General features: G+C 48.3%; 1 protein-coding gene across 1 annotated transcript in view; it reads right to left on the minus strand.

Annotated features, from left to right (window-relative positions):
• The window catches only part of nckipsd (NCK interacting protein with SH3 domain), a 429686-nt gene that overhangs the window by 193054 nt on the left and 210673 nt on the right, over window positions 1–25959 (minus strand). Inside the window, exon 2 of the mRNA XM_072471987.1 lies at window positions 3446–3558. Within this exon, the coding sequence (XP_072328088.1) occupies window positions 3446–3558 (113 nt within the window). The remainder of the gene's footprint in view (window positions 1–3445; window positions 3559–25959) is intronic.

Genomic DNA, 25959 nt, shown 5'->3' on the forward strand with positions numbered 1-25959 from the left:
GCCGGTGGTACAGTGCCCAAGACATGACTTTTATCAAGTCAGAGGTCCAGCATTTAATGGGAGAGGGGTTTATCGAGGCTAGCAACAGCCCCTGGAGAGCACAAGTGGTGGTAGTCCGGTCCGGGGAAAAGAAACGGTTGGTCGTGGATTATAGCCAAACCATAAACCGCTTCTCGCAGTTCGATGCGTACCCCCTTCCTCGCATAGCAGAAATGGTAAATCGGATCGCCCATTCTACACGGTCGATCTCAAATCCGCCTACCACCAGCTCCCTATCCGACCGAAAGACCACCCCTATACTGCCTTCGAAGCAGCCGCCGGCTCTTCCACTTCCTCAGGGTTCCATTTGGCGTCACAAATGGGGTCTCAGTCTTACAGAGGGCGATGGACCAAATGGTGGACCTGTACGGCCTGCGGGATACTTACCCGTACTTGGACAACGTCACCATCTGCGGCCATGATCAGCAGGACCATGACGCGAACCTCGAAAAGTTCCTCCAGACCGCCCGAGCCCTCAACCTGACCTATAACAAGGAAAAATGCGTTTCCCACACAATCCGGCTAGCCATCCTCAGCTATGTCGTGGAAAACGGGGTCCTAGGTCCCGACCCCGACCGCATGCGCCCCCTTAAGGAACTTCCCCTCCCCCACGGCCTTAAGGCCCTCAAATGGTGCTTGGGGCTTTTCTCCTATTACGCCCAGTGGGTCCCCAAATATGCGGACAAAGCCCGCCCACTCCTAAAAACCACGATATTTCCCGTCGGCTGAGGCCCGATCGGCCTTCAGCCGCATCAAGGCCGACATCATCAAGGCCGCTATGCATGCGGTGGACGAAACTATCCCTTTCCAGGTAGAGAGCGATGCGTCAGACATCGCCCTGGCTGCTACCCTCAACCAGGCAGGCAGACCAGTAGCGTTCTTCTCCCGGACCCTCACCGCCTCCGAGATTCGGCACTCTGCAGCCGAGAAGGAGGCACAAGCCATTGTGGAGGCCGTGCGGCACTGGAGGCACTACCTAGCTGGGAGGAGGTTCACACTCGTCATCGACCAATGGTCGATAGCCTTCATGTTTGATAACGCACAACGGGGCAAAATGAAAAACAATAAGATGTTGAGGTGGAGGATCGAACTCTCCACCTGCATGTATGATATCGTGCAGGTGGAGAGCTGTTGAGACACACACACACACACACACACAATACCCCTGCTGTTGAGACACACACAAAACCCCTGCTGTTAGAGGCACACACACAATACCCCTGCTGTTAGAGACACACACACAATACCCCTGCTGTTAGAGACACACACACACAATATCCCTGCTGTTAGTGACACACACAATACCCCTGCTGTTAGAGGCACACACACAATACCCCTGCTGTTAGAGACACACACACAATACCCCGGCTGTTAGAGACATACACACACAGTACCCCTGCTGTTAGAGGCACACACACAATACCCCTGCTGTTAGAGACACACACACACAATACCCCTGCTGTTAGAGGCACACACACAACCCCTGCTGTTAGAGACACACACGCACACAATACCCCTGCTGTTGAGACACACACAAAACCCCTGCTGTTAGAGGCACACACACAATACCCCTGCTGTTAGAGACACACACACAATACCCCTGCTGTTAGAGACACACACACAATACCCCTGCTGTTAGAGACACACACACAATACCCCTGCTGTTAGAGACACACACACAATACCCCTGCTGTTAGAGGCACACACACAATACCCCTGCTGTTAAGAGACACACACACAATACCCCTGCTGTTAGAGACACACACACAATACCCCTGCTGTTAGAGACACACAAACAATACCCCTGCTGTTAGAGGCACACACACAATACCCCTGCTGTTAGAGACACACACACAATACCCCTGCTGTTAAGAGACACACACACAATACCCCTGCTGTTAGAGACACACACACAATACCCCTGCTGTTAGAGACACACAAACAATACCCCTGCTGTTAGAGGCACACACACAATACCCCTGCTGTTAGAGGCACACACACAATACCCCTGCTGTTAGAGACACACACACACAATACCCCTGCTGTTGAGACACACACAAAACACCTGCTGTTAGAGAGACACACACAATACCCCTGCTGTTAGAGGCACACACACAATACCCCTGCATTTAGAGACACACACACACAATCCCTGCTGTTAAGAGAGACACACACCCAGGTTCGATTCCCGGCTTGGGTCACTGTCTGTGTGGAGTCTGAACATCCTCCCCGTGTGTGCGTGGGTTTCCTCCGGGTGCTCCGGTTTCCTCCCACAGTCCAAAGATGTGCAGGTTAGGTGGATTGGCCATGATAAATTGCCCTTAGTGTCCAAAATTGCCCTTAGTGTTGGGTGGGGTTACTGGGTTATGGGGATGGGGGTATGGGCTTGGGTAGGGTGCTCTTTCCAAGAGCCGGTGCCGACTAGATGGGCTGAATGGCCTCCTTCTGCACTGTAAATTCTATGATTTATCACACACACTAAACCCCTGCCGTTAAGACACACACACACACACACACACACACACAACACCCTGCTGTTAGAGACACACACACAATACCCCTGCTGTTAGTGACACACACACACAATACCCCTACTGTTAGAGACACACACACAATACCCCTGCTGTTAGAGACACACACAATACCCCTGCTGTTAGAGACACACACAATACCCCTGCTGTTAGAGACACACACACAATACCCCTGCTGTTAGAGACACACACTATACCCCTGCTGTTAGAGACACACACAATACCCCGGCTGTTAGAGACACACACACAATACCCCTGCTGTTAGAGACACACACAATACCCCGGCTGTTAGTGACACACACAATACCCCGGCTGTTAGTGACACACACAATACCCCTGCTGTTAGAGACACACACACAATACCCCTGCTGTTAGAGACACACACACACAATACCCCTGCTGTTAGAGACACACACAATACCCCTGCTGTTAGAGACACACACAATACCCCTGCGTGTAGAGACACACACACAATACCCCTGCTGTTAGAGACGCACACACACAATACCCCTGCTGTTAGAGACGCACACACACACAAAACCCTTGCTGTTGGCGACACAGTTGTGAGTCACGCGCACACCGTTTGTTAGTCACGTGCACACAGTTGCGAGTCACGCACACAGTTGTGAGTCACACGCACAGAGTTGTGAGTCACACGCACAGAGTTGTGAGTCACGCGCACAGAGTTGTGAGTCACGCGCACACAGTTGTCAGTCACGCGCACACAGTTGTCAGTCACGCGCACACAGTTGTCAGTCACGCGCACACAGTTGTCAGTCACGCGCACACAGTTGTCAGTCACGCGCACACAGTTGTCAGTCACGCGCACACAGTTGAGAGTCACGCGCACACAACTGGATGCTGCGGATACTTACTGTAGAACTTCTCGCTGCTGGAGGTTGTACTTCCCACCAGTTTTGATAGCTGAATTATGAATAGCTTCAATGGCTCGGTCAATCGACTGCAGAACAAGGTCCTGTTGATTTGTCTTGGAAACAATAGAAGGAGTTAGAGTCATAGAGGTCTACGACACAGAAAAAGCCCTTCACGTCTGCGTGGTCAAAAACAACCATTGATTTTTAAATTTAGAGTACCCAGTTTTGTTTTTCCAATAAGGAGCAATTTATCATGATCAATCCACCTACCCTGCACACCTTTTTGTGTTGTGGGGGTGAGACCCAGGCAGATATGGGGAGAATGTGCAAACTCCACAAGGACGGTGACCCGGGGCCGGGATCGAACTCGGGTCCTCAGCGCAGTGAGGCAGCAGTGCTAACCACAGTGCTGCCACATCACCTAACCATTGTAATCCCATTTTCTAGCACTTGGCCGATTGTCTTGTATGCCTTGACATCGCAAGTGCAGATCTAAATACTTCTTGTTCTGAGGCTCTCTACCTCCATCACCCTTTCAGGTTGTCCCTTAACTACTGCAAATATTTAAATATTTACTTTTCAGGATTGTACTGCATATGTACAAAGGACAAAGAAAAGTACAGCACAGGAACCGGCCCTTCGGCCCTCCAAGCCTGTGCCGACCATGCTGCCCGACTAAACTACAATCTTCTACATTTCCATGGTCCGTATCCCTCTATTCCCATCCTATTCATGTATTTGTCAGGATGCCTCTTAAATGTCACTATCGTCCCTGCTTCCACCACCTCCTCCGGCAGCACGTTCCAGGCACCCACTACCCTCTGTGTAAAAAAACTTGCCTCGTACATCTCCTCTAAACCTTGCCCCTCGCACCTTAAACCTATGCCCCCTCGTAATTGACCCCTCTACCCTGGGAAAAAGCCTCTGACTATCCACTGTCTGTGCCCCTCATAATTTTGTAGACCTCTATTAGGTCGCCCCTCAACCTCCTTCGTTCCAGTGAGAACAAACCGAGTTTATTCAACCGCTCCTCATAGCTAATGCCCTCCATACCAGGCAACTCTTCTGCACCCTCTCTAAAGCCTCCACATCCTTCTGGTAGCGTGGCGACCAGAATTGAACACTCTCCTCCAAGTGTGGCCTAACTAAGGTTCTATACAGCTGCAACATGACTTGCCAATTCCTATACTCAATACCCCGGCCAATGAAGGTATGCCTTCTTGACTACCTTCTCCACCTGTGTTGCCCCTTTCAGTGACCTGTGGACCTGTACACCTGATCTCTCTGACTTTCAATACTCTTGAGGGTTCTACCATTCACTGCATATTCCCTACCTGCATTAGGCCTTCCAAAATGCATTACTTCACATTTGTCCGGATTTAACTCCACCTGCCATCTCTCTTCCCAAGTCTCCAAACGATCTATATCCTGCTGTATCCTCGGACAGTCCTCATCGCTATCCGCAATTCCACCAACCTTTGTGTCGTCTGCAAACTTACTAATCAGACCAGTTATATTTTCCTCCAAATCATTTATCTATACTACAAACACAAAGGTCCCAGCACTGATCCCTGCGGAACACCACTAGTCACAGCCCTCCAATTAGAAAAGCACCCTTCCATTGCTACTCTCTGCCTTCTATGACCTAGCCAGTTCAGTATCCACCTTGCCAGCTCACCCCTGATCCCGTGTGACTTCACCTTTTGTACCAGTCTACCATGAGGGACCTTGTCAAAGGCCTTACTGAAGTCCATATAGACAACATCCACTGCCCTACCTGCATCAATCATCTTTGTGACCTCTTCGAAAAACTTATCAAGTTAGTGAGACACGACCTACCCTTCACAAAACCATGCTGCCTCTCACTGATACGTCCATTTGCTTCCAAATAGGAGTAGATCCTGTCTTGAAGAATTCTCTCCAGTAATTTCCTTACCATTGACGTAAGGCTCACCGGCCTGTAGTTCCATGGATTTTCCTTGCTACCCTTCTTAAACAAAGGAACAACATTGGCTATTCTCCAATCCTCCGGGACATCACCTGAAGACAGTGAGGATCCAAAGATTTCTGTCAAGGCCTCAGCAATTTCCTCTCCAGCCTCCTTCAGTATTTTGGGATAGATCCCATCCGGCCTGGGGATTTGTCTACCTTATTATTTTTAAAGACGCCCAACGCCTCGTCTTTTTGGATCTCAATGTGACCCAGGCTATCTACACACCCTTCTCCAGACTCAACATCCACCAATTCCTTTTCTTTGGTGAATACTGATGCAAAGTATTCATTTAGTACCTCGCCCATTTCCTCTGGCTCGACACATAGATTTCCTTGCCTAACCTTCAGTGGGCCAACCCTTTCCCTGGCTACCCTCTTGCTTTTTATGTACGTGTAAAAAGCCTTGGGATTTTCCTTAACCCTATTTGCAAATGACTTTTCGTGACCCCTTTTAGCCCTCCTAACTCCTTGCTGAAGTTCCTTCCTACTTTCCTTTTATTCCACACAGGCTTCGTCTGTTCCCAGCCTTCTAGCCCTCCTTTTTCTTTTTGACGAGGCCTACAATATCTCTCGTTATCCAAGGTTCCTGAAATTTGCCGTATTTATTCTTCTTCCGCACAGGAACATGCCGGTCCTGAATTCCTTTCAACTGACATTTGAAAGCCTCCCACATGTCAGATGTTGATTTACCCTCAAACATCCTCACCCAATCTAGGTTCTTGAGTTCCCGCCTAATATTGTTATAATTAGCCTTCTCGAAATTTAGCACATTCACCCTCGGACCACTCTTATCCTTGTCCACCAGCACGTTAAAACTTACTGAATTGTGGTCACTGTTCCCAAAATGCTCCCCCACTGAAACTTCTACCACCTGGCCGGGCTCATTCCCCAATACCAGATACAGTACAGCCCCTTCCCTAGTTGGACTGTCTACATATTGTTTTAAGAAGCCCTCCTGGATGCTCCTTACAGTCGCTGCCCCGTCCAGGCCCCTAGCACTAAGTGAGTCCCAGTCAATATTGGGCAAGTTGAAGTCTCCCATCACAACAACCCTGTTGTTTTTACTCGTTTCCAAAATCTGTCTACCTATCTGCTCCTCTATCTCCCGCTGGCTGTTGGGAGGCCTGTAGCAAACCCCCAACATTGTGACTGCACCCTTCTTATTCCTGATCTCTACCCATATAGCCTCATTGTATACAATCATTGTTTAGGGTCTATAATATATAAACACATATATTGATATTTAAAAATCTATTGGGCACTATTTATTTAGTTAGATCGAGGTTACATATATTTACTTCGGGGCATTTGTGTCCAAGCACAAATTAACATAACAAAACTGATGTAAATGCAAAGTTAATGGACAGATGACCGAATTAAATCTATAGATTTAATAAAGAAACCTAGCCTCTAAAAATAGAAGATTACTGAACCAGACCGGGTACGGTACTGGCAGCAGTTAATTGTGAACAATTTAATGGAAAATGAAAGTGAATTTAATCAAGATAAGGATATCAAAGAAATAACCATTTAATTTGCCAGGCAGGATACAGTCCAGCCACATCTAGTTACAGATGGTGGAGGACAATTAAGGACCAGTCAGGAGGTGGCTCCAAGAATATTGCCATCCTCAATAATGGGTGCAAAGGACATGGCTAAAGCATTTGCAACCGTTTTCTCCAGGTGTCCGTTCCTTGATGGGCACTTCCCAAGGTCCCCATGTGACTTCAGCCAATTCAATTCAGTGCATGTGCTATCAGAAAATGTCCTGGACATAGTCAACATGTCAGCTATCGTGCTGAGGATCTGTGCTCCAGAACTAGCAGTGCTCCAGGCCAAGTTGTTCCAGTGTAGCTATAATACTGGCACCTACCCAACATTTTGAAAATTGCCCAGAAAACAGGACAAATCCACCACGGCCAATTACCCCCTCTATCCGTCTGCTCTTGATCATCAGCAAAGTAATAGGTGCCATCAGCAGCGCTAACGAGCAGCACTTACTCAGTAATAACTTTGTTGACTGACACTCTATCTGGATTCTGCCAGGGCCACTCAACTCCTGAATTCTTACAATCTGGTCCAAACATGGACAAGAGCTGAATTCCAGTTGATCTGAGTGACTGCCCTTGACATCAAGGAACACTCAACTGAATGTGTCACCCCAGAGTCCTTGTAAAAGTGAAGTCAATGGGGATCAGGTGAGAAATTCTCCACTGGATGCAGTCATACCTAGCACATCTGAAAATCTTGATAGGGAATAATCATCTCAGCCCCTGGACATTGCAGAAATTCCTTCGGGTAGAGACCTTGGTCCAACCATCATTACCTAATTGAACAATGATCTTCATAAGGTCAGGAGTGATCATGTTTGCTAGTAATTTACTGTGCTCAGTTCCATTCACAATTTTTTACTTCCAGAAGCAATCTCTGCCCACATACAGCAAGACTTGGGTTTTATGCAGGCTTGGGCTGATGTGCAGCCTGAATGTTTAGGGCTTGGGTGAAGGGCTCTGGTTTTTACTGAATTCAGTGGTTATGCTGTTTGAATGCCGAAGCTGCCCAGGTGGATTGGACAAGGCCTGTGTTCTACACATTCTCACAGCTATTTTCAGCTGACCTTTTGAAACCTTCCCACAGACCCCAGATTGACAATCCCCACCCCACAGGATGCTCTGCAGTAATTTATGAAGGTTCTCTCAACAGTGTCTTTCAAACCCCTGATCTCTGGTACACAGAAGGAAAATGGCACCGAACAGATGGGAACACCACCACCTCCGCGTCACACAGCTCCCAACATTGACATATGGCACAGATCCTTTATCATTGCTGAGTTCAAATCCAGAAACTCCCTATTAATCAGCAATGTGGGGCCATACTGACCCCAGGCCGCAGCGACTCAGAAGGCAGCTCATGACCCATCTCCTCAAGGGTAGCTTTGGCCGTATGATGGTCTTGCCAAAGTCACACTCATCCCAAGAATGAATTAAATTTATTTTTACAATTCTCACATCTGAAATGTTAACACCGTTTCCCTCCACAGATGGTGTATAACTGGAATGTTTCCAGCCTACATACATGTAGTGTTTAATTGTAGGCATGGGGTTGGGATCTAACTGGGGTTCACTTGAACCCGCATAAACTACCAGAAGGATGGTTGCCTGGTATGGAGGGCATTCGCTATGGGGAGCGGTTGAATAAACTCGGTTTGTTCTCACTGGAACGATGGAGGTTGAGGGGCGACCTGATAGAGGTCTACAAAATTATGACGGGCATAGACAGAGTGGATCGTCAGAGGCTTTTTCCCCGGGGTAGAGGGGTCAATTACTAGGGGGCATTGGTTTAAGGTGCGAGGGGCAAGGTTTAGGGGAGATGTTCGAGGCAAGGTTTTTTTACACAGAAGGTAGTGGGTGCCCGCAACTCGCTGCCGGAGGAGGTGGTGGAAGCAGGGACGATAGTGACATTTAAGGGGCATCTTGACAAATACATGAATAGGATGGGAACAGAGGGATATGGACCCAGGAAGTGTAGAAGATTTTAGTTTAGACGGGCAGCATGGTCGGCACGGGCTTGGAGGGCCGAAGGGCCTGTTCCTGTGCTGTACTTTTCTTTGTTCTTTGTTAAAAAGACACTCCTTGAAACTGTGGTATAGTGGAGTTCAGAGGTGCATGTTTGTAATGTTTAACTCAGAAATAAATGCAAAACTGGATCAAGATTGATTCCAGCATACCTCATTCATATGGGGAGGGAAGGTGGCCAGAGTGAGACAGGTGCTACTACAGAAGGGAAGGCAGGCAAGGGGGTTTGGGTCTCCCGAACCTGTTGTACTACTACTGGGCGGCGAACGTGGAGAAAGTGCGGAGCTGGGTCAGAGGGGTTGATTCCCATTGGGTCAGAATGGAGGAGAGTCTGTGCAGGGTGTCGGGACTGAAAGCACTAGCAACAGCGCCGCTCCCGACAGCCCCGGGGAAATACTCAGGGAGTCCGGTAATAATAGCTTCATTGAAAATCTGGAGGCAGTTTCGCCAACCCTTCGGGTTGGGGGCAGGGTTAAGGAAAATGCCGATTCGGGGGAACCACAGATTTGAGCCAGGGAGGTGGGATGGAAGTTTTCGGAAATGGGAAGAAAAGGCGATTAAGACGCTAAAAGATTTGTTTCTTCGGGGTCGGTTTGCAGGATTGAGGGAGCTGGAAGTGAAGTATGGGCTGGAGCAGGGAGAAGTGTTTAGGTACATGCAGGTTCGGGATTTTGCCAGGAAGGAGATACAGAGCTTCCCAGAGGAACCGGCCTCCACATTGCTGGAGAAGGTGTTGACTACAAGGGAACTGGAGAAGGGGGCAGTGTCAGTGGTTTACGGAGCTATTATGGAAGAGGATAAGGCACCACTGGAAGGGATCAAAGCAAAGTGGGAGGAAGAGCTGGGAGAGGTTATAGAAGAGGGGGTCTGGTGTGAGGTGCTCCGGAGAGTGAATGCCTCCACCTCATGTGCGAGGTTGGGGCTGATACAGCTGAAGGTGGTATATAGAGCGCACCTCATGAGGGTGAGGATGAGCCGATTTTTTGAAGGAGTAGAGGATGTGTGTGAGTGTTGCGGGGTGGGGGGGGGGGGGGCGCAAATCACGTTCATATGTTTTGGTCCTGTCCAAAGCTAGGGGAGTATTGGAAGGAGGTGTTTAGGATAATTTCCAAGGTGGTGCGTGTGAAACTGGACCCGGGTCCCCAGGAGGCCATATTCGGGGTGTCGGACCAGCTAGGGTTGGAAACGTGAGCGGAGGCAGATATCATAGCCTTCGCCTCGTTGATCGCCCGAAGGCGGATCCTGCTGGGATGGAGAGCAGCTTCTCCACCCAGTGCCCTGGCGTGGCGGGGGACCTGTTGGAATACTTGACCCTTGAGAAGGTTAAGTTCGAACTGAAGGGAAGCTCGGAGGGGTTCTACAAGTCATGGGCACTATTGGGTAGAGTGCTCTTTCCAAGAGCCGGTGCAGACTCGATGGGCCGAATGGCCTCCTTCTGCACTGTAAATTCTATGATAATCTATGATAATTTATTAAGCACTTTCAAGAACTGGATAACATCGAACATTAGTTGGGGAGGGGGAGGGGGGCTGTGTAGATTAAGGGTGACTATGGGTAATCCCGGATTCCTTTTTGTCATTTGTTTATGTAAACATGCGGGCTGATGTTTGGGGGTTGGTGGGCGGATGGGATCGTTGTTATTATGGGGACTGACATATCTTGCTGATTATTGTTTATTGTTGATGGATGTAAATGTGGGAGAAAATGTGAAAAAGGAGGAGAATAAAAATATTTTTTTTAAAAAAAAGATTGATTCCAGCATCACCCTTCACCACCCGGCTTCCAGTATTGAACATGGTAGCAGAGGATGGGGTTTTGAAGAAGATGTTCAAGTGGACTCAGCCTGAAAATATTTTCACTCTTTTGGCCACATATGCATGGGACCGTATCAATCACCATGAAAGCTGTGTTTCTGCATGGGCAATTCTTTTCAGAAATGTGTCTATGGGTCTGAGTTATGCTTCCAGAAGATATTATTTTTGTTGCAAATACTTTGCTATCATGATCATAAACAAAAGCTTTCAGGCATATTCATGATGCATCTTGATGATTTCTTATGGGGTGATACCCCATAGTTAGGCATGCGGGGGCTTTTAAATATATTAGTGTAGATATTAAGCAAAATAGATGTGGAATAACTTTAAATCAGCAATCTTATTTTGACAGCGTTACTCCCAATGTTTTACGGTCAAAATTACTCTCTCCTCAGAGGTGAACTTAAGCATCTTCTCCATCTCATTCGCTTCCACCAGCAAATCCGAACAGACCACCTCAGATCCAATGTCTCTGCTCAACTCCACATCATCGTCCAGACATCCATCTAAACTGCACCCCACCCACCCCAGATCCAATGTCGCCGCTTCACTCTGCACCATATAAGCAACACCACCCTCATCCTACCCTTCAACCTCACGTTCTGCATAGTCTTGACGCAGCTGAGTATTATGGCCCATTTGCCCCTCCAGCAGTTACGCAGCCTCCTGGGAGACACAAAGAACAAAGAACAAAGAAATGTACAGCACAGGAACAGGCCCTTCGGCCTTCCAAGCCCGTGCCGTCCATGCTGCCCGACTAAACTACAATCTTCTACACTTCCTGGGTGAACAAAGACCCATGGGCCAATTCAGGGGAAGACATTTGGGTAAGTCCTGTCCAATACCTACAGGAGTATTTCCATGAGACAACAGTACCCATGAGACACATCACCCAATCCACCACGCTGAGATCAGCCAGGACCTCATCCATACCTGTCTGCAGTGAATACGCACAACGTGGCAATTTGTTCCAGAGTTTGATAACCTGCAGCAAATGGAAAAAACTCCCAATGTCTAACCTGATTCTATGCAACATAATTGATACCTGTGTCCTTAGTCCTCCTCCTTAATTCAAATAGTCTATTCACATGGAAACAGTCTAGTTTTTGTTATTTAAATGCCCAGAATCAAATTTCCTCTAAGTTTACCCTTCTAGAGTGACAGAAAGCATCTCACTCAAAATCAGTTCCCCATCGGTCCTCTGAACATTTCCTCACACCTTATCTATCTTGTGGGGGACCAAAATGTGACCAAATATTTCAAATGAGGCCTAACCAAGGGACCAGTATATGAGCAATTAGTTAATCAATCAATATTTTGAACCCAATATCTAATATTATTGTACTGGAACCTGAACAGAATGATCCCCACCCCATCCAACGTCTATCAAGGATTCACGGAATCTAGTTAGAAGAAATAGTAGGCCATCAAGCTCCTGGAACTTCTCACCATTCAGTAACATCATGCCTGAACCGATTTTAGCCCCAATCCTACTTTCCTGTCTCTTCCGCATAATCTTGGACTTTCCTAAAGTTGAAGAATCTGTCTAACATAACCTTGAATATATTCAACGATTCTTCCTTCATGCTTGCTGGTGTAGAGAATTCCAAAGATTCATGACACTCAGAATTATACCTCATCTTCTCAATTACCTTAATGAGAGACCCTTTTATTTTGAAACTATGCCAAGTTCCAGATGTCCCCATGGGGAAAACCACATTTAAACATCTATTCTGTTAAGCCCCCTCAGAATCTTAAATATTGTCCAATGTGGGCTTGGACCAAGGTCCTCGCAGAGAGGTTCAGCACTGATTTTGATATTAAATGGAGGGATGGGGACCAGCATAAAGAAATACAGAAGTGGAATAAGAAGCAAAAGAGTGTTGGGATTTCCGGTGGCAGCCATGGAGTGAGTGTTCGCACATTTGGTGGCTCGCGCTCATGATGGATTTTACGGTCTTTCCCCACCCAAATTGTCTGGTGTTTGATGGCAAAATAGGCCAGGCTAATAGAATAGATGGCATTGAGGTACGTAGGGAAGAGGTGTTGGCAATTCTGGACAGGCTGAAAATAGATAAGTCCCCGGGACCTGATGGGATTTATCCTAGGATTCTCTGGGAGGCCAGGGAAGAGATTGCTGGACCTTTGGCTTTGATTTTTATGTCATTATTGGCTACAGGAATAGTGCCAGAGGACTGGAGGACAGCAAATGTGGTCCCTTTGTTCAAAAAGGGGAGCAGAGACAACCCCGGCAACTATAGACCGGTGAGCCTCACGTCTGTAGTGGGTAAAGTCTTGGAGGGGATTATAAGAGACAAGATTTATAATCATCTAGATAGGAATAATATGATCAGGGATAGTCAACATGGCTTTGTGAAGGGTAGGTCATGCCTCACAAACCTTATTGAGTTCTTTGAGAAGGTGACTGAACAGGTAGATGAGGGTAGAGCAGTTGATGTGGTGTATATGGATTTCAGCAAAGCGTTTGATAAGGTACCCCACGGTAGGCTATTGCAGAAAATACGGAGGCTGGGGATTGAGGGTGATTTAGAGATGTGGATCAGAAATTGGCTAGCTGAAAGAAGACAGAGGGTGGTGGTTGATGGGAAATGTTCAGAATGGAGTACAGTCACAAGTGGAGTACCACAAGGATCTGTTCTGGGGCCGTTGCTGTTTGTCATTTTTATCAATGACCTAGAGGAAGGCGCAGAAGGGTGGGTGAGTAGATTTGCAGACGATACTAAAGTCGGTGGTGTTGTCGATAGTGTGGAAGGATGTAGCAGGTTACAGAGGGATATAGATAAGCTGCAGAGCTGGGCTGAGAGGTGGCAAATGGAGTTTAATGTAGAGAAGTGTGAGGTGATTCACTTTGGAAGGAATAACAGGAATGCGGAATATTTGGCTAATGGTAAAGTTCTTGAAAGTGTGGATGAGCAGAGGGAACTAGGTGTCCATGTACATAGATCCCTGAAAGTTGCCACCCAGGTTGATAGGGTTGTGAAGAAGGCCTATGGAGTGTTGGCCTTTATTGGTAGAGGGATTGAGTTCCGGAGTCGCGAGGTCATGTTGCAGCTGTACAGAACTCTGGTACGGCCGCATTTGGAGTATTGCGTACAGTTCTGGTCACCACATTATAGGAAGGACGTGGAGGCTTTGGAGCGGGTGCAGAGGAGATTTACCAGGATGTTGCCTGGTATGGAGGGAAAATCTTATGAGGAATGGCTGATGGACTTGAGGTTGTTTTCGTTGGAGAGAAGAAGGTTAAGAGGAGACTTAATAGAGGCATACAAAATGATCAGGGGGTTGGATAGGGTGGACAGTGAGAGCCTTCTCCCGCGGATGGAAATGGCTGGCACGAGGGGACATAACTTTAAACTGAGGGGTAATAGATATAGGACAGAGGTCAGAGGTAGGTTCTTTACGCAAAGAGTAGTGAGGCCGCGGAATGCCCTACCTGCTACAGTAGTGAACTCGCCAACATTGAGGGCATTTAAAAGTTTATTGGATAAACATATGGGTGATAATGGCATAGTGTAGGTTAGATGGCTTTTGTTTCGGTGCAACATCGTGGGCCGAAGGGCCTGTACTGCGCTGTATTGTTCTATGTTCTATGTTCTAAAAGGTGTATGAGCACTGAAGGAATGTAATACTCCTCTGGTGGGACTGGTTTATGACTCATCGGACAAGGAGTGCAACGTGAAAGAGACAGCAGCTTGAGCAAGAGTGATGGTGGTGCGACACAGGAGAAGATGGCGAAGAGTGGGTGGGGGCAATGCTGCCTGCCCAGTGGTGTACAGACAGCTGGTGGAATTTTCGGACAGCTGGTGGAATTCTTCAACAGCAAGTTCCAGCAGCAAAGGAAGGAGGCCTGAGAGGACCTGGATAAGGTGGTGGAGCCGCTTAGGGCGGTGATTGAGTGCATGGAGCAGAGGCAAGAGTCACAGGGCTTGGTGAACCAAAAAGTGGAGGAAATGGTTGGGGAGCATGAGGATGGGCTGACCTCGCGAAAGGCAGAGATGGGGATGGTGACGAGCAGTCAGAAAAGGCCGAGGGAGAAGTTGGAGGATCTGGATAACCGGTCCAGGAAGCAGAATCTTCGGATTATGGGGAAACCCGGGGGGCAATGAAGGAGTGCAGGCTGCCAAGTATGTGGCGAACATGCTGGATAGGCTGATGGGGGAGTGGGGTCTTTGACCGACCTCTCGAGGTGGATCAAGCGCACAGGGCACTGAGGAGGAGGTTGCAGGTGGGGGAGACAAAGAAATGCACCTAGGGGTAGAGCGATGTAGCCATCTGGGATGCCACATCCCAATTACAAAATGGACACTTGCAAAGTATGCAAGGAAAATTGGACAATGCTAAGAAACAAGCAGGTGCAAGCTCTGTCTGTTGATTAGAACCTTAAACTCTCAGACAGGACAGAAACTACCAAGCAATCTACATACTAATGAGCCATCTCCGGGGACAAAAGGGAAACATTTAGATCCACAATGTTAAGGCAGACTCCCCGGCGCCAGAAGAAGCTAAGACAAAGCAGACTGACAGTCACCAGGACACGCCCAGCGATCAGGGAACCACCCCTCTCTTGGAGGAAAATCGATACAGATGATTGGGAAAGACCCAATTAGTTGAGGCCAAGTGCAAGGCCCGCCAAAAAGCGTGCAAAGCCCTTTTCAGTATAAAAGGTATCCCCCAAGGGAGAATCTTCCTCCTTTGGCTTTAGCTCTCACCGAAGAGAGAGACCAGCCTAGCAGCTGCATCAGACCAAGTAAGTTCCAAGTCAACGCACGCTACGAGATAGACACTCCTAGTTGCTACCCTGTAAACAGCTCAACCCAACAGCCTCAGAACCGAGCAACGGCCATTGTTCCTATGACTGAGTGGGCACCCGAAGCTAAGTATAGGCTTTAGTAATAGTGGTAGTTTAGTTTGTAGAGTTTATGCATGAGTAGATTTGACTGTGTGTAAATAAATGAGCATAGCTTTTGAACTTACAAACTGGAGTATCGAGTCATTGATCAGTATTCGGTTTTGAACCTTGTGGCGGTGTCGAAAGATACCTGGCGACTCTTGAGCAAACGTGATTAAACAGAGCCAAATTAAGAGCCAATCAAAAGTTAGCAACAGTGACTAGTGACTCCGCCGGTACTCGACTTAGAAGTGACCTAATCACTCCGAGAGAACCCAAAATTTGAATTGAGAATCCAATTGGAAACAGAAAAACCACAATCGTAAGAACAGTACTGATCAAGCCTCTGAGATTGGGAAGTGTGTCAATGCATGCGTACTAACAGGGATATAAGGTAAACCGGAGAGATTTTGTTGCGTAAAACTTACGGGAGTTTTGTAGGCCGGAAATTAGCGTAAGCCGTACCCGTGTTTACATCACCACTTTATCACCCCCTGTTCCAAATTCAGTAGAGATCCTAGACAGAGAGAATGGCAATGAAGGCCTTATGAACCCCCAGGAATTCGAGGTCGCAGCGACCAGTAGAGTAGGACAGTGTCCCGTTTGGGAAGATGAGATCAGAAAATATCTCAAAGGGAAAGGATGGCCCCTTTGGAGTGAATTCTGCAATAATGAGGAAACAGGTCCCGGGAGTATAGGACATACTTGGTGGGAGAACCCGTCAGAGATACACAAGAAGAGCTTAGGAAAAGCCCGCAAGCCGATGGCAATCGTGTCCTGTTTGGCACAATTGCAAGGCACAGAGGAGGTCGTTAGGACGCTCCGTAGAGAGATAGAGGAGAGAGACAGAACCGGAGAGGTAGACGTGAGTGAGGTAGAGAAAGAGAATCGAGATTTAAAAGAGCAATTAGCAGCAAGGGACAGAGAGGTGGAAGATGCCAAGAAGGCATATCAGTCTTGTCTCGCGCATTTGAACAGTTTTCAGACACAATATGATAAGGCCGACCAGGACACGCAACGTGCGGTCTTGGTAAGACAAGAAACAGAACAGCAAGTTGAGAAATTGCAGAAACAGTGCAATGATTTAAAAGTAGCCCTACGAGCACTCCATACTTCCACAACGGAACAAAGGCAGAGCTCCGTAGACCACGCAAAGTGCCAGAAGCAAATTGCAGAATTGCAATCTCTGCTGTCTGTTCAAAATGGATTTCAGAGTACATTCAGACCCCAATTAGATCAAGAAAACCGTCCCGATTGGCAGGAATTGAACGAGACTGCCCATAGATACGTACATGGGACAGGTACGCAGGAATAAACCCAGAAAAGGAAAGCGCCCCAACCCCCAACCGAACAGGCAGAACACACCCCCATGAATCCTGTAACCACACACCGCAGGGCCACAGGAGAAGCAGACTTCCTTTACACAACCACGTTAACCGTGACCCAATTACGGGACGCGTGTGGAAAAATTACACCGTTCCTTCCCACTTCAGACCCCCACCAATTTTTCGCGAAAGTCAAACAGGCTACCATGTATGGCCTGGACGAAAAGGAGCAAGTGAAGCTCACAGTTTTGAGCCTCGACCCTTCAGTCGCAGCAGCCCTTTCTGACCCACAGAATGTAGGAGGAGGCACACTCCAAGAGATGCACACAGCGATCCTTGATGCGATCGGCTTTAACAGAGTAGACCCCGTAGAAGGCCTAAATAAATGTCGGCAAAAGAAGACAGAGCACGTTTGCTGGACGTTTGTGGATTCACTTCATCTCAGTTTTTGGAGAGTTAGCCCGCGCCCATTTTTCCCCAGATAATATGGCCAAATGGACCCGAAGTCTCCCACGCCACAGAAGCAGGACGAAAAGCTTGTGCAAATTATGACCCCTCAGGTGAAGTCCACAATGAAAAATGGGTTTTGAAGAGATTGTCCCGCCCTTGGGAGCAATCAATTGCAGGCAAAACCACATTTATAACACCCGGTGAAGAGCAGGCAGAAATGAACCCAGTTAAAGCACACCAGAACCCCGCATGGGTAAACGAGGGCAGGAACAGCCAACCCCAGCCAAAACCTCAAGAATATTATAATTGTGGACAGCTAGGACACTTTGCACGAGAGTGGCTTTGTGAACATTACAGGTCCCGACCCTAAACCCCAGAAGCAGTACGGATTTCCCCAGGAAGCAGAGGGAGAAATCTGCAAAGTGATAGAGAGTTTGTTAGATCAAGGCGTACTCAGATCAATAGCCTCCACAAACAACGCACCGATTTGGCCCGTCAGGAAACCGGATGGATCATGGCGACTGATCATTGATTACTGGGAACTGAACAAAGTAACCCCAGCAGCAGCCCCCACCGTAGCCACGAGTCCCGAGACCATGCTCAAACAGGGACTCCAGTCAAAAATTGTTTTGGTTTTGGACATGGCTTCTGGTCCATTCCATTGGCTAAAGCGTGCCAGTACAAATTCGCCTTTACATTCCAAGGGCGTGCCTTCCACAAGGGTTCCACAACTCCCCCTCCATTTTCCACCGACAGCTGGCAAATGGTTTAGCAAAATTTTCCCGCCCGATTGTCTGGTCCAGTATGTAGACGACTTGTTACTACAGACAGACACAAAGGGAGAGCACATTTTGCTTCTCGCCAAACTCCTAGCACTCCTAAAAGAAATTGGTTATAAAGTCAACCCCAAGAAGGCCCAGATTCTGAAAGAAAAAGTGATTTATTTGGGAACAGTGATCACTCATGGTAAACTCGAGATCGAGCACAAGAGAATTGACTCGATTGTCAAATTGCCCCTTCCCCACAATGTCTCAGCCCTCCGGTCATTTTTAGGACTGGTTGGCTACTGCCGAAACCATATTGATGGTTTTGCCACTAAAGCAGTGCCCCTTTCCGAACTTCTCAAAAAGCAGGCACCTTGGGAATGGCTTCCACAGCATACAGATACCGTGGATGCTTTAAACAGAGCACTCAGCACAGCCCCCGCACTACAGATCCCAGATCCACATTCCCCGTAAGCTATCAAAGTTGCAAACACCGACCGAACTCTTTTGGCCGTGCTCCTCCAGGAACGCCACGACCAGTTATGCCCATTAGCATACGCCTCACGCATGTTAGACCCCGTAGAGCAAGGATTTTCTGCCTGTGAAAGGCACCTCGCAGTTTTTTGGGCAGTGCAATACTTCGCATACATTACAGGACTCAACCCCATCACCATCCTCACAGAACACACCGACACAGCTATTGTTAGACGGCCGACTTAAAGATGGCACAGTCAGCCAAATCCGCGCAGCCTGTTGGACCCTTCTTTTACAGGGCTGGGACAACACAGTAAAGAAAACCAAAACCCACACATTCCTTGCCGATAATTTGCAGTATGCAGGCACCCCTCATGAATGTGAGATCATCACCACGAAACAGAACACAGGTCCATCTATTCCCAAAACACCCCCCAGGAAAACAGGTCGTACACCCCAGACACCGCAGCCCACAGACACGTGCGCACCCCTGAAGATTTATGTGGATGGCTCCTCCACAGTGTTAAACGGAGAGAATTACCGGTTGCGGTATAAATGTAGAGGCCGCGCAGGGACGCGCCCTAGATGAAATTTCCTTAAAGTTGCCAGGACACTTAGGCTCGCAGGCAGCAGAGCTGGCAGCGATTGCATATATTGTAGACCACCCAGACTCGTTCCCAACCCCAGCAGACATCTATTCGGACAGCTTGTATGTCTGTAATAGTTTGACAGAGTTCCTACCACTCTGGGAAACAAGAAGATTTGTTTCCGCGGACGGTAAACCCCTACCCTCAGCCCCATTACTCCGCCATATCTTAGAGACAGCGAAGGATAGGAAATACGGAATAATTAAGGTTCGCAGTCATCATTATTCTCCCCCCCCTGGTAACGTTAAAGCAGACGCCCTAGCGAAGGCAGGCTCCAGTCATGGTTATTTTTGGAACCCCCCCGAAAGCATCCCAGTACACGCAGTTCAGGTCTCACAGACCAACATTCAGGATTTAGCGAAGGCCCAGAAAGTGGACGAGAAACTCAGGAAAGTTTTAAAGTGAACCTTCCCAGCCCCGTACGACAAGTTTAAAAACGCAATCACCACACATGACGATGTGATTTTAAAGGATGGCCTTTACATAGTTCCCAGCCAGGACAGGAACCAGATAATTTGTCAGTTCCATGACAATCATGGACACCAAGGAATTGAACCCACCCTAGCCCACCTCAGACCGCTTTGTTGGTGGCCTGATTTAAAAATCGATGTCACGCACTACAATGAGAATTGCTTAATCTGTGCCCAGAACAAACCGGACAATATGTGAAAAAGGCTCAACTTAGTCATACCCGCACCGTTAATGGACCCTGGACAAATCTCCAGATAGATTATATAGGACTACCCCGGTGCAGAAATGGTTACAAGTATGTGTTGGTGGTGATAGACACCTTCACAAAATGGGTGGAAGCATTTCCATCACGAACTAATACGACCAAGACAACGGCTAAAATATTAACACACCACACCTTTACAAGATGGGGCCTCCCACGCAGTATAGAGTCCGACCAAGGCTCCCATTTCACCGGACATGCAATGAAAAACGTCCTCACGATTTTCGGCATTAGACAAAAGTTCCATTTCTCAAACCACCCCCAGTCAAGTGGTATCGTAGAACGAATGAATTGGACATTGAAAGCCACCCTCAAGAAAATGGTACAGCAGAATAACAGCACCTGGAATTCAGTGCTCCCATTTGCTTTAATGTTTTTAAGTAACACGGTATCCACGTCCACAGGTTACACCCCCCACACCCTCATGACCGGACGCCCCATGAAAGGCACTGAGTATTTACTAGGACTGGATTTGGCCAGCCCCACAGTTACAGGCCTCACGCATGAAAATGCGGTTACACAACTGGTACAGAACATAAAGGCAGCCCAACTCGCAGCAGCATAGAACATAGAACAATACAGCGCAGTACAGGCCCTTCGGCCCACGATATTGCACCGAAACAAAAGCCATCTAACCTACACTATGCCATTATCATCCATATGTTTATCCAATAAACTTTTAAATGCCCTCAATGTTGGCGAGTTCACTACTGTAGCAGGTAGGGCATTCCACGGCCTCACTACTCTTTGCGTAAGGAACCTACCTCTGACCTCTGTCCTATATCTATTACCCCTCAGTTTAAAGTTATGTCCCCTCGTGCCAGCCATTTCCATCCGCGGGAGAAGGCTCTCACTGTCCACCCTATCCAACCCCCTGATCATTTTGTATGCCTCTATTAAGTCTCCTCTTAACCTTCTTCTCTCCAACGAAAACAACCTCAAGTCCATCAGCCTTTCCTCATTAGATTTTCCCTCCATACCAGGCAACATCCTGGTAAATCTCCTCTGCACCCGCTCCAAAGCCTCCACGTCCTTCCTATAATGCGGTGACCAGAACTGTACGCAATACTCCAAATGCGGCCTTACCAGAGTTCTGTACAGCTGCAACGTGACCTCCCGACTCCGGAACTCAATCCCTCTACCAATAAAGGCCAACACTCCATAGGCCTTCTTCACAACCCTATCAACCTGGGTGGCAACTTTCAGGGATCTATGTACATGGACACCTAGATCCCTCTGCTCATCCACACTTTCAAGAACTTTACCATTAGCCAAATATTCCGCATTCCTGTTATTCCTTCCAAAGTGAATCACCTCACACTTCTCTACATTAAACTCCATTTGCCACCTCTCAGCCCAGCTCTGCAGCTTATCTATATCCCTCTGTAACCTGCTACATCCTTCCACACTATTGACAACACCACCGACTTTAGTATCGTCTGCAAATTTACTCACCCACCCTTCTGCGCCTTCCTCTAGGTCATTGATAAAAATGACAAACAGCAACGGCCCCAGAACAGATCCTTGTGGTACTCCACTTGTGACTGTACTCCATTCTGAACATTTCCCATCAACCACCACCCTCTGTCTTCTTTCAGCTAGCCAATTTCTGATCCACATCTCTAAATCACCCTCAATCCCCAGCCTCCGTATTTTCTGCAATAGCCTACCGTGGGGAACCTTATCAAACGCTTTGCTGAAATCCATATACACCACATCAACTGCTCTACCCTCATCTACCTGTTCAGTCACCTTCTCAAAGAACTCAATAAAGTTTGTGAGGCATGACCTACCCTTCACAAAGCCATGCTGACTATCCCTGATCATATTATTCCTATCTAGATGATTATAAATCTTGTCTCTTATAATCCCCTCCAAGACTTTACCCACTACAGACGTGAGGCTCACCGGTCTATAGTTGCCGGGGTTGTCTCTGCTCCCCTTTTTGAACAAAGGGACCACATTTGCTGTCCTCCAGTCCTCTGGCACTATTCCTGTAGCCAATGATGACATAAAAATCAAAGCCAAAGGTCCAGCAATCTCTTCCCTGGCCTCCCAGAGAATCCTAGGATAAATCCCATCAGGTCCCGGGGACTTATCTATTTTAAGTAAGTGAGACTTGGAACCAGGAAAAAACAGAGTGTCATAATATACACCAGTATATCATGGTGCAGATACACACACACTGATGGACACACAGCAAGACCAATCAACACACACAACACCGCAGCCAATCACCAGTTCGAGCACACTCACTATAAAGACTGGGGGCATCAGAGTTCCCGCTCATTCAGGATGCCGCCTCCTACAAGGACAGAGCTTACAACTTACAGCACAGATCCTCACCATGTGCTGAGTGCATAGACTGGTTCGGACAGGCATAGGTCTTTAGTTTAATCTAACATCGTGTTAACCCACAGTGAAAGTATGTTCAACAGTTTCTAACTTAATAAAATAGTGTTGCACTATTTTAAGTGTTGGTGGCCTGTATGTGTTCCACGGATCCAGAGCACCCAACACATCATGATACCAGGAGTTGAGGGATATTAGAACTTCTTAGACCTACCTGCAAGTGATCTGCCTTTCACCAGCATAGTCATCCTGCAAAATGGACAGCGTCTGCCCGCCGCCGCAGCTCCGCATCACCGGTAACCTGGGGGCCAACTGGAAGATATTCAAACAACGCTTCCAGCTCTAGTTGAAGCCACAGACCGGGAAGATGCCTCGGACACCAAGAAGATCGGTCTCTTCCTATCCACGGCCGGGGAACATGCCATCCACATATTCAATTCTCTCACCTTTGCTGATGATGAAGTTAAGTCAAAATTCAAGACAGTCCTCCTCAAGTTTGACACTCACTGCAACATAGAGGTGAATGAAAGTTTTGAGCGCTACGTATTCCAACAGCGTTTGCAGGGTAAGGATGAACCTTTCCAGTCTTTTCTCACCCACCTCCGCATCCTTGCGCAGTCCCGTAATTACGGGCCCACCTCCGACTCCATGATACGCGACCAGATCGTTGTTGGTGTTCAGTCGGACCCCATACGCCAGCAGTTCCTCAAGGTAAAGCAGCTCACCCTAGCGACCGCCATCGAGACCTGCATGCTACACGAACACGCCACAAGTCGGTTTTCCCACATCCAAGCAGCTGAAACGGCGCGGCAAGGTCCCCACGAGGCAGAACGGGTCCAAGCAATCGAGCAACTCCAGGGCCTCAGCCTGGATGAGGGTGGCCATTTTGCACGCTTTTTGCGGACTCCCGCGCTTGTGCGCACCGAACGAGGGGAATGCGACGTCGACGAACGTACTGCGCAGGTGCGCACCACGTACGGCCGCACCGCGCATGCGCGGTGGCGCAGCGAACGTACTGATGCTACAACGTGCGGCAACTGTGGCTCCGCCCACTTAAAGCGGCAATGCCCTGCCAAATCCCGACAATGCCTGAGATGTGGCAAACGTGGCCACTATGCTGCTTTATGCAGATCAGCTCGGCCTGCCAATTCGTATTGCTCCGGCCAGCCTCGCAGGAATGTCCAGGCCATTGAACCCACGGTTACAGAGTCCGATGTGGTCCTGCTACCCGATAGGGACATCGAGGACCCGAAGGCATCTTTTCGAGTCGGAATCATTACAAAAAACAGGGTGTCCCCGAAGCAAAGAATCCAGCCTCTATCTGTATACAGCATCGATCCAGACGATGAGTGGTGTGCCACCCTTATGGTCAACCGGTCCCAAATACGATTCTGCCTGGACACTGGTGCCTCAGTCAATCTCATTGGTCTGACCTCCAAAGCCTGTGTGTCAAACCAGCCATCCTGCCATCTATTAGATTATAATGGCAATGCCATTACTGCCAGCAGCTCTTGTCAACTTGAAGTGGCACACAGGTCACGCAAAGCCATCCTTCCCTTTGAAATCGTGGGCTCCTCAAAAGCCTCCCTGCTTGGCGTGCAGGCATGCAAGCTGTTGAACCTAGTTCAGAGAGTTCACTCTCTCTCTCCTGCTGACATGTCTGCCTTTCAGGACACCGACTTCAGGGCGCAGCTCGACGTCATTATCAACTAGTACCACAATGTCTTTGAGGGCATGGGCACACTCCCGTACACCTACAAGATTTTATTAAAACTGAATGCCACGCCTGTGGTGCACGCACCTCTTAGGGTCCCAACACCCCTTAAGGACCGCCTCAAGCAGCAGCTGCAGGACCTCCAGAACCAAGGAGTGATTTCCAAAGTCACGGAACCGACCGACTGGGTCAGTTCCATGGTATGTGTAAAAAAGCCTTCCGGCGAATTGAGAATTTGCATTGATCCCAAGGATCTAAATCGCAATATCATGAGGGAACATAATCCAATTCCCAAGCGTGAAGAGTCACCAAACTCGACGCCTCAAAAGGATTCTGGCAAATCCAGCTCAATAAATCCAGCAGGAAACTTGGCGCATTTAATACCCCCTTTGGCAGATATTGTTACAACAGGATGCGGTTCGGGATCATATCTGCATCAGAAGTGTTCCATAGGATTATGGAACAAATGATGGAAGGCATTGAAGGTGTTGGCGTCTATGTCAATGACATAATCATTTGGTCCACCACCCCGCAGGTGCATGTTAGTCGCCTCCAGCTCGTATTCAGACGTATACATGAGCATGGCCTCCGCCTCAACAGGGCCAAATGCTCTTTTGGTCAGACGGAACTCAAGTTCCTCGGGGACCACATCGCCCAATTGGGTGTGCAGCCAGATGCGGACAAGGTAGCTGCCATCACAGCTATGAAAACCCCAGAGGACAAGAAGGCGGTCCTATGATTTCTGGGCATGGTCAATTTTTTAGGGGAATTTATCCCTAACCTCGCCTCTCATGCCACGGCTCTCAGGAACCTGGTCAGGAAGACGACAGACTTTCAATGGCTCCCTGCCCACGAGCGCGAATGGAGAGAACTCAAAGCAAAACTGACCACGGCCCCGGTCTTAGCTTTCTTTGATCAAGCAAAGGAGACCAAAATTTTGACCAATGCCAGTCAATCCGGCATTGGGGCAGTGCTCCTTCAACGTGATGAGGCCTCATCATGGGCCCCCGTTGCATATGCATCACGTGCGATGACCCCCATGGAGCAGCGCTACGTGCAGATAGAAAAGGAGTGCCAGGGCCTTCTGACCGGTGTGGTTAAGTTTCACGATTATGTCTATGGACTTCCGCAATGCACGGTCAAGACCGACCATCGCCCACTGGTCAATATAATACAGAAAGACTTGAACGATATGACGCCTCACCTCCAGCGTATTCTTCTCAAGCTCCGGCGATATGACTTCCAGCAGAGGGCAGTAGAGTAGAGCTGCTGATTGGCTGTTGCGGGGAAATTTGCATACGCCGTCATGCTCACCCTAACTTGAAGGTGTGCCTGAGCAAGAGACCTTAGCTGTTCAAGTGAAGACAAGCATCCAGCAGAGGGCAGTAGAGCGGAGCTGCTGATTGGCTGTTGTGGGAGAAATTTGCATACGCCGTTGTGGTCACCCTTACTTGAAGGTGTACCTGAGCAAGAGACCCTAGCTGTTCAAGTGACGACAAGCATCCAGCAGAGAGCAGTAGAGCGGAGCTGCTGATTGGCTGTTGCAGGATAAATTTGTATACGCCGTTGTGCTCACCCTAACTTGAAGGTGTGCCTGAGCAAGAGACCATAGCTGTTCAAGTGAAGACAAGCATCCAGCAGAGGGCAGTAGAGCGGAGCTGCTGATTGGCTGTTGTGGGAGAAATTTGCATACGCCGTTGTGCTCACCCTAACTTGAAGGTGTACCTGAGCAAGAGACCCAAGCTGTTCAAGTGAAGACAAGCAT

Source organism: Scyliorhinus torazame, chromosome 13 (genome assembly GCF_047496885.1).
Source record: "Scyliorhinus torazame isolate Kashiwa2021f chromosome 13, sScyTor2.1, whole genome shotgun sequence".
NCBI classification, from domain to species: domain Eukaryota; kingdom Metazoa; phylum Chordata; class Chondrichthyes; order Carcharhiniformes; family Scyliorhinidae; genus Scyliorhinus; species Scyliorhinus torazame.